This window comes from Echiichthys vipera (assembly GCF_963691815.1).
Source record: "Echiichthys vipera genome assembly, chromosome: 11".
Lineage (NCBI taxonomy): Eukaryota > Metazoa > Chordata > Actinopteri > Perciformes > Trachinidae > Echiichthys > Echiichthys vipera.
The window spans coordinates 21,411,661-21,422,125 of NC_139836.1; the positions used below are offsets into that span (position 1 = coordinate 21,411,661).

Genomic DNA, 10,465 nt, shown 5'->3' on the forward strand with positions numbered 1-10,465 from the left:
TGGCTTCAAGACATGAGACACTCCATGTCTGCTGCTTCCAGGCATAATCCAGCCCATAAACAAATATTACATACTGAGCAAATACTCATAAATGACAAAGATCAAACATTATTAGACCAGTGCATCAGGGCCTGGGAATACCCAGTCTGAGGTGCATCGGACAGCAGCAGGGTGGCATTGTAGGTATCTTTCATCAGGAGGATTATCTGGCTACAGCATCCCTGCTGAAATGTCTGTGAGCAAGACACTAAATCCAAGCTGCAGGGGTGCTGCAGTCCTACAGTAGACCACTGGTTCTCAACCTTGGGTTAAAGACCTTAGTTGTCACTACACAGACAAAGTGTACCGATGGAGATAACCCTGCTCTCACTGCTGTGCGGATACACTGGGACGATGCTCTGTCTTAAAACATTTTTACAGGGGTTTGAGAAAAATAATTTGCTCTCCTCAGCATGGTTTTATTTGTACGAACACGTTTTTCTTTTAAGGGCTTTCTTGTAATCTTTTTCCTATACATGTTTTGTTTTTTTCCTTTAACTTGACTCAATTTATTTATTCATTTATATTTAATTTTTTTGTTTGCTTGATTGTTTTGTTCTCTGCTTTGATTTGAAATTATATTATAATTATTATTATTATTATTATTATTATTAGGCTACTAGTAGTAGTAGTAGCAGTTGTAGTTGTCTAAATTCTATCACATTTATTAAACTGACTTACAATAGGCACATTCAACCATGTGGATACAAGCACCAAAAGTGCAAGAATATTTTAGGTAGGCTACTCCAACTTCAGCTTATATGCTGAACTGTGTCAAGTGGATTTTCACTTTAGATTTGTATTATTATCTTATGGCCCAAGCTACTGTAAGCACTGTAAACTATTTTTGTGTTTTATTATTTTACTGACAATATTTTTCTTTATTTTGTTTCCTTACATAATCAACACTATTATTATTATTATTATTATTATTATTATTATTATTATTATTATTATTAGTAGTAGTAGTAGTAGTAGTAGTAGTAGTAGTAGTAGTAGCATCAGCAATTTATCACTAGACCAAAATGTTTTGTTTTTTACCTTATTCATTAGTTTTTGTCTATATCACTGTGTAAGCAGCCTACTTTTTTGTCAAATAAATGAAATTAAATGCATATGGTTTCATTATTTAGTTGCATTCATTCAAGAATTGATAACAGAAACAACCTGTTTTGAATTGTTGGGTCTATGCCTACTCTGTAAAGTGTCCTGAGTTAACTTTTGTTATGATTTGGCACTATAAATAAAATTGAATTGAATTGAAATTGAACCTCATTCCCTGTTGTTTCCTCCGCATAAAGGCCTTCACAGAAATGCGTTGTGTAGGAAAAAAAAAAAATCCAGGGAGCCTCATCTCGGCTCCAACCATAACTTCAACCCATTGATGTATAAAGAGAACTTGAAGACAGAGCAACAGCGCCCTCAGCCGGTCATTGTTATTCTAATGTCAGCGGTGCGCGAATCACACCCTTTTTGAGCTTCTCGGGCTTCTGTCGCAGATCCCCTTTCCCCTGTCTCTTTCCCCTCACAGTCACAGCAGCATGGCTCCTTTCTCCAACTTTATTTCGGTGTTTTAGGGCAAGTTTTCTTTTACCGTGGGATTAAACGGTCTCCGTCTGGACACAATGTTCACCACCACCGGCTCTCGGGGCCTCTGTAAGTATCCCGGACCCGCCGTTACACGACAGCTGGGCTGTGGCGGTCCCCTCGGCGTTTCTCCTGTCAGCTAACCGACGTGAAATGCTAACTGCCCCCCATATAAACAAACCTAGCCAATTATCTCTGTTGCATCAAGAAGACTTTTGCCTTATATATAATGTCAACATATGCAAAGTCGCTCAGGAGGCGGTTCCTATTGTAAATATGTTGTGTGTGTTGTGTACAGACAAGGCTCCTCTGTCTAAAGGCCTTCTGCTGGTGCTCAATGGGCTGACTGTGATGCTCACTCTGCTGCCACAGTACCAGGAACTGTTCATGTACAGCCTGCAGGCTGTCACACAGCAGCACCAGGTATGTCTCCTTGCATCAGAAGTGCGAGACAGAAGTGAGGGATTAAAAACACAAACAACCCTGAGTCTAGAGAGCTTAACACACTTTTTTTTTTTTTAAAACACCAGGTTTCACACTGCCTTCAATCCAGTCTAACAAGAAGAAGTTATTTTAGAGATGCACTAATCCAATCTGATACCGATTAGGGCTGAGCATATCGACCATACCGATCCGATCTCACTGTTGAATGAATTAACCGTATTCCTCGCCATGTGAGTGAAGTCATCAGGCTTGACATTAACATTTAGCCTTGTTAAATTAACACAGATATTAATGTAATTAATATTACTTGTTTACAATTAAAGTGTACATCAGTAGCAAAAATAAATAACACTTCCATGTAAAGTGGACAGATAGTTTAAAATGTAATATACATTTTGCAGCTGCCTGAAACCCAACAAACAATGGCTTAAATAACTTGCTGTTTATGATATTAATTAAAAAAACATGACTGGATCTGCACTTTTCATCCTGTGGTGGAAATTACAACTTACATGTGTTGGGTTTTAAAACACAGGACAAAACACATTCTTTACCTCCTTGTGATGCAGAAGTACTTTATCTGAGCATTCAATGTTCAGCTTCATGTATCTTGTGTAATACTTCCTATCCTGTGATACAAGTATGACAAAGGTTATTGCCTTTAATGTGACTAAAGGTGCTGTTTTGCCTTGTACGTCACCCATCTAAATGCTGATTACGTACTCTTGTATTGTATAAAAAGAAAACTGCCCTAAGCTCTGGGTCTGTCTCTGCAGCAGCCTGTATTTGTTTGCACGGAGCACATTCCCTTTTTTTCCCAGGAAATGCTTTGAAAAATAAAACCACGGAGAAAAGCCAAGACTTGCTTGTGTCTAATCTTTGTTGATATCCGATCCAGCTAATTAGTCAATATTGGAGCGGACATCTGAGCCGAGTGTCGGATCGGTGCATCTCTTAAGTTATTTTAGAAAAAACAGTTTTAAAACAGAGCAATCTGAGGAACTTCAATCAAACATTGAACTGCGTCTGTAAGAATCCTGGGCAAGAGACTGAAGGAACACATTAAACTGGCAACATCAGCTGTTTATAGGGAGTGTATCTATGTCCCCAGTGTCCTATGTTTCCGCAACTCATCCAATATGACAAATTTAGGAGATCTTTCTCAAGGGTTTTTTGCTCTCAGAAATGTTTTCTCAAGGTCAAATGTTCAATGTATGTTTCCCTGCGTCAGTTTGGACTGCTGATGTTATACTCTTTGAAACCTATACCCACAAACTTGCGCGCAAGCCCCTTCTATTTTACTTTAGACATTAATATCTCTACAGTGGCTGAATGTATTTATACCGTTCAAAAGTATACCTTCATTTGCTGTAGTTTAATCTCACAAGATGGCCCTTACCAATCTCTTACAATGTTAGTTTATATCAAGACTCTACGGGGCAATTGTTGGGTCTGTGTGAATCATAATTAAGTCATAGAGTATGATCTATACCTAGTCTGTAAAGTGTCCTGAGCTAACTTTTGTTATTATTTGGCATAAAATACAATTGAAATTGAATTGAAATTGAATTGAAGAGGCCCTGGGAACATAGAGATGACCCCACATGAACAAAGCTGGCCGAATCATCCACTGGGGAAGGATTGAAAGTTCATAGACCAGAAGAAAGTGTACAGCTAGATAAAGATCAAGCACATTCACATCTTATGTTTTCACATGACAGAAGTTCTGTACTTCACATGATGTGTGAGCCAGATCCATACGCTGATAAAGACCAAGAGATGCAGTTAAAACTACTCTGAAAAAGCTACAGGTGACCTTGACATTTAAAAAAAATGATTTGGTATTAAAATTGAGTACTTCCGGCTGCGTCTGATGTGAGATGTAGTCTTGTTACTCTGCTGTGTTATTCAGAAAAGGCATCATTGTACAAAGCAATAGTGTCCACCGTCCCCATTGCATCAGGGGCTGTGCGTGTATAACGGTGTCCCCCTTGTGCTCTAGGTGTGGAGGTTGTTGTGTGGCAGGCTTGTCTGTCTAGACGTGAAGGACTGCTTCTGTAGCAGCCTGCTCATTTACAACTTCCGAATCTTCGAGAGGAGGTTTGGCACCAGGAAGTTTGCCGTAAGTACCAAAAAAAACATTGATAGATAAATCTGTTGATATTCTCAACCAAAGTAGATTTTCCCAAAATCAAGAATGGGTGGATGCAGTTATTTTTTAAAAATAAAGGCAAAATGTTAAGATCTTTTGTAAATGGATTATAAGAATGATCATCAGTCAGAATTGATGTGATCTTCACTTGTGTATCTTCTTTTATGGAAGAGGAGAAAACTTCCTTATCTGACACAAAGCACTAACTTGCTGTGTAATAAATATTTGACACTGTCTTTGTGTTTGTGAAAATGTAGTGAAGTGTTTTAAGACATGGACAAGACTTCTGTTTTTGTGGTCTGTATTGTTCTAATCATCTTAAATGGTGCTCTTCTTAAATCTAGTCCTTCCTGTTGGGCACTTGGTGTCTCTCTGCACTGATGGACTTCCTGCTGGCCCATGCTTTTCAGTTTCTGTTTGACTCTGAGGTGGAGGAACTACCTGCAGGACTGTGAGTCGTTTGATCACTTTGATTTTGATCACTAATGCATCTCTGAAAAGAGGTTTGCTTTTTTTGCTCACTTTTATGGGCACCGAGGATCGTGAGTTAGGTGTATGTGTGAAAGCAATGTTCAAACCATGTGTCACTTAAGTGGAAAACCTTTGTTTTCAGCTGCACACATCACCATGTAAGCTTTGGGCAGTCATAATTAATTTCTTAATCCCCTGCATTATATTTGGTTATACAGTATTTAGATGTTGGTGGACTGTGACAGCAATCCTCCTCCACAATAAAAATGGCATGACCAACCACATGAAATAATAAGTTGTAACTCAGAGAAAGTAACTAGTTCCAAAAGTCAAACAGTGGCTACATTTACATGCACCAAATAATCCCATTTATTTGCCTTTATTCTGAAAAAGACAATATCCCTGCTAAGCTATTTAAATAGTCAATGAATATTTTATTAATATTGCTATGTACATGCAGCCGTGCAAAGTTCAAAGTTTTCCACCGGTGGCAGTCCTGTTCAACTATGGGAACACAGCCTCCGTCTCTGTTCCTTCAACCACCTTCTTGAAAATGTCTGTGTCTCGATGTCTTTTTACTCTACGGTACCTGTGCCTTGCATATTCTTGGCTGATGCTAGTTGATTTGTGTACAGCAAACATAGCAATGCACAGAGCTGATCATAAGCTGTAAACAGGCAAGAGGCTGTAAACCGTCACAAACTGCAGTAAAAAATCCTGTTGAGACGCATTTTCTGAATGCACTGTATACATCTTAATCAGAAAATGCTATGTTCAGTAATTTGTATAAAGCCACTTATAATACATTCTAATATTTACACTGGCAAGTTTGAAATTCAGGTTAGAAACGTTGATATTTTTGATAGATTCTCTCTCTTTTGCTGTCATCTCCATCCGGTTCACACAGGCTCGCTCCAGTCTTCTCTCTATTTGTGCCTTTCTACCGGTTGATCCCCAGGATGCCAGTCACCCAGGTCCTGGGACACATCCAAATCACCAATAAGTCTCTGGTCTACATAGTAGGCTTGCAGGTAAGCCCATGTTGTGCTAGTATGCTTCTATTTCGCTTTTTTTTTCTTTCTCCTTTACTGTTTATGAGTTCTTGAGAATACTGGCTTATCAACTAGTGATTTGATTGTTTGTGTCTTCCCCCTCCTTCTGTGGTGCAGCTGTTGACTTCCAGCCCCTTCATGTGGCTCCTTGCACTCAGTGGACTGGTGAGTAACCAAAGTCTTCTTGTTATTTACTGTGTATCCAGGACGTGTACTGGTTATTTAAACTGCAGTGTGTGATTTATAACCAGTTGTAGGTGCATGGGGTATTCACATTCGTACAGGTGCTTTACATCCTTGAAAAAGCTTGAATTTATTGTTGTTTTCAAGGTTTAAAAGGTGCTTGAATTTTGGATAAAGTGCTTGAAAATGCTTGAAATTGTATCTGTATTGCATTTCTTTCAATCTAGAGGATAGAAATTTAATTTAATTTCTGATCCTTCTGGTATCCTCTGGTATTCCTCTTTTAATGGGATAAAAAAAAGGGTGAAATAATCATTTTCAATATGAATTCGTAGAAATATGTAATTTATCACAACCCTAAGGTACTGCAAAAGCTTGAAATGGACCTCAAAAGTGCTTGAATTTGACCTTGGAAAAGGTGTACGAACCCTGGGGATTTGTTGAGGTTGAACTTAATAAGCTTAAAAAAAATAAGCTTAAATGGTTTAAAGTTCTCTGGTGTTTCCTGTTAATTTGCTGTAGGTTGTGAGCTGTCATTTCATGTCATTGAATGCAGTAATATATTGCAGGCTTGCTTATTTGGCTTGTGACTTCAACATTATATACCTTTTTTTTCTTCTTTCAGATCTCAGGCGCACTGTACCACTCCAATGTTCTCTGGTGTCAGAAGCTCCTCTTTGTACCCGCCTGGGTGTCTTGTATTGGACGGTATATTCTGGAGCCACTCTTCTCGAGTGAGTCCAATCATTTGTAATCACGCACATAAATCCTGGGGAAATCCTTTGCACAGTGACCGCTGTTGAGGGCCGGAGATGAACTTGTAATCTTTCTCTGTTTAATTGAGGAATAATGATATTTGTACAGTTTAGGCATTTGGACATTAGCCTCGTGAGACCATCCTGATCTCACAAGCTCCATTGTATATCACCCTCAGATCAGTCTGGTAACGTGCAACTGAGAAAATTTGGAGAAGTTTGCCAAGTGACCGAACCAATCAGCGTTGGTTTTGAAGCAGATTTAAGTGTGACGAAACAATAAGTGACTGTTCAGTGTAAACATGGTGGCTTCCGCAGATGTGATGAGCGCAACTATCAAGCCAGCCGCTCGCTAACGCTTTTTTCTCTTGGATCCTTCTGTTGGAATATGGACTGTGCACCTGTTAGTGTGCCTCTTATCCGTAGATTTGCATTACACAAACTGCAAATATCAAATAGGCAACCAGTATTTTTGCCCCTTCCCAAAAGACCTCCAAACAAGAGTTCCCAGATGGATATGCTGAGCAAATGCGAATCAATCCATCTGGAGTCAGGTTATTTGAACATTGCTATGATGCAGAATGACTCACAGCATTAATGTATACTACATTTTTTTTTTCCCAATTTTATAGATGCCATTCGTTCGCAGGATATGAATTGATGATTTTTTTTTTAAAAAGGCTGATTACTACTACTATGTTTCTGTCCACAATATATGACATCAATGTGAAGTAAAATATTAATGCATATCTTCAAACCTGTCTCCACCTTTGTCTCCCTGTGTTATACTTTTAATTTGATCTACACCTCCTTAACACAGTTGTTCTTTTGTCCTCCTATTAATTTATTGTTAACATCTGTTGTCATCAAGGCTCCCAGCCGAGCAGTGAGACACCTGTGGGGATGGGTGCCACTCTGGACATCCAGAGGCAGCAAAGGATGGACAGACTCGACCAGCAGATGCTGCTGGCCCAATACAACGAGTCCAGGAGGAACACTAGACAACAGCCACAGGTAGATGGACACACACACACACACACACACACACACACACACACACACACACACACACACACACACACACCATTTAGCACAGTAGCATCCCACAGACACGCATAGTGTCAGAACCTCATCACTTAAAGCATCAGATGTCATTAATTGCAGTCCCACTGCATATTTGTCCAAAGTACTTGATTCTGCCTCTGTGTATGTATGTATGTGTGTGTGTGTGTGTGTGTGTGTGTGTGTGTAGTCTGGTTTGTTACAGTGGACCAGGTTGTTCCCCTCCCTGAGACAAAGAGGACATAACCGACCCCCAGGGCAGCCCGGCCCCCAGGCTCAGGCTCAGGCTCAGACGCACCCATCCACACAGTCACCATTATTGGACAACTCTCCTGTCGCAGAGGAGCAGGTGGGTGTTCACCCATGTGTTTCTGTATGGATGTTTCTTTTATTGTTTCCTTTTGCAATGCATGTTTGACTTGTGTTTGTTTGCTTGTGGTTTAGTTTGTTTAATTTCTAGATATTCCAGTTTATAAAACATTCATATGTTTTATGAACTGGAATACAGGAGGAATCAACTGCTAACTGTCTTGTTCTCCAAAACTTGATTCTCTGGCTGTCCACACATGAGTTTGTGCAGGGCACTCTGTGATCAGCTGATGGTTTCTTTTGGTCCCTCAGGTTGCACGGTTGGTGGAAATGGGCTTTTCCAGGACCGATGCCCTCGAGGCCCTCAGAGCTTCAAACAATGACATTAACATCGCAACCAACTTCCTCTTGCAACACTGAGAGAAACACAGAGAGAGAGAGGGAGAGAGAGCGCACAGTAAGAAAATCAGACGTGAATGAGACAGAAAACAGGAAGAGAAGCAACAAAATCGGAGGAGCAAAAAGCAAAACAAAGAGAATGAAAGACAGTGAATGATGGAGGATTTGTACAGAAAATTTGAAGTCTGTGTCACTGCTCGCTGGAGCAGTTGTCAGGCTGATTCAACCTGAACCGAGCCCGATAGCTGGCTGATTAATGAAGACGTGTGAAGCACAAAGTGGAAGACATTTGCGTCATAGCTTTCTGATGGCGCCCATAGTGTGAAACAGGCGTCATTGCTCAAGGCAGATGAGTTAGACCGCTAACTCCAAGAGGTTCCCGATGAAAAATATACAGAAACCAAACAGGAGTCTTGAGAGCAGTGGAGGGAATATAAAGTGGGTTATTTCTTTAAAACAGAACTGATGCTGAAGCCCACGAATCAGCTGAGATCTCACCCACCCTCTACGCACAGATACCAACTTATAGCTGTGGAAATAGAGTTTTATATAACCCACAATGTACTGCCTCTTCCAAAATGGCTACGGTGTTACCAACATCTTAGACCCTGATAACTGGTTAAGTATGACAAGGAAAATAGAAGATGGTGCAAAAAGTTGTTGAGACAGATCAGAGAACATTATGTCACGTGTCAGGCATTTCATTTCCTAACGGAAAAAGTCAAACACTTTTCCTTGAAGATTTTAGGCCATCCACTTCTTGGATAGCTTTTTGTCTTTCGCTGAGACAATAGGAGTTAAAACAGGAATGCAGCACCTGCTAGAAGTTAAACTCCATGAGGAGGTGTGGAGGTCATGAGTACAACTTCAGAATTTATGATTAAAGAATCCGTGAACAATAAACCGTGATTTTATTAGACATTATTTCTTTATGTTGGCAGCGTTTCATGGAAGAAGCAGGGCTCAACCCTTTCCTGCTTATGTTTTAACAAAGCAGACAAGGGCCGTCCACACCAAGAACAATAACTATAACGATGAGAACAATGTTAGAATCCACACCGATGATGGATGATGTTCTGTAAAGGGCCGTGCCAAGCAAGCAGTGCACACTGTTTAATATCTGTTTAATGTGTCCTGAATGCCATCGATTGGCATAGAGGTAGTCCAAAGACAGACTCAACATTTATAAAGCACTTGATTTAGCTTTTATTTCCCATTATTCTTAAATAAAATAAAAATCAAAACAGTTAATAAATAGCTGCTGCTGTGTCTTTCAGCACCACGCAGGCGAGGAGAGGTGGTGGAGGAGGTGTTGCAACGTGACGGAACGTGACGCCCTGTAAATTCAGATGGTTTTTGATTCTATCTTTGATCAACACGCTCTGAAAGTGATTTCCAAAGATATCGCTTGCAGTTGTCGTTATATATGCCGAAGTAGAGCAATTTTTAAAACTATAACATATTTATAGTTACAGTTCTATTGGTGTGGGTGGCCCTTTAGCCTGACCGACAGTACTGTAGGAGCCAAATTGTTTCAATTTGTTAATCTACAAGTACATTGTTGATGACGGACAGCTTTCTCAGGGTCTATGAGGCGACTTCTTTTCTTAATGACTTAATCCCATTTACAGACATGAGTGCCCATTCACACGTGCACAGTAGCCCTTAGAGGAGGAGGTCATGATTCTATCATCATTTCATGCACACACTCAAGGTTTTTATTTATTCTGTCTTAACTGAGTTTGAGTCATTTCTCTGCCGGTACACGTGTCTGAATCTTAGCCAGTCTTAAAAGACAAATGATATTTATTATGTAATATCATGACAAGAGAAATTTATGGAGACTATGCACTGCATAGTAACTGCTGTGTGTGTATATAAACATGCAAACATTGTGTGCAAGAGAACATTACAGCCGCTATGTATTGATGTCAAAGACAGATGCTAGTTTTATATTTTGTGCGTAACAATATTGATAATATATGACCAGTGAGACGAGTCTGTAATTTGTG

The 10,465-nt window shown here is 39.8% G+C and overlaps 1 protein-coding gene across 1 annotated transcript; it reads left to right on the forward strand.

Annotated features, from left to right (window-relative positions):
• The first annotated feature begins 1,567 nt into the window (after positions 1–1,567).
• ubac2 (UBA domain containing 2) lies at positions 1,568–8,626 on the forward strand. The gene is made up of 10 exons (XM_083923374.1): positions 1,568–1,695; positions 1,925–2,049; positions 4,073–4,192; positions 4,567–4,673; positions 5,601–5,724; positions 5,863–5,910; positions 6,554–6,662; positions 7,555–7,697; positions 7,936–8,094; positions 8,367–8,626. Exons 1-10 carry the CDS (start codon positions 1,665–1,667, stop codon positions 8,472–8,474), a joined length of 1,074 nt encoding a protein of 357 aa, XP_083779500.1. The 5' UTR covers positions 1,568–1,664; the 3' UTR covers positions 8,475–8,626.
• Positions 8,627–10,465: the final 1,839 nt, after the last annotated feature.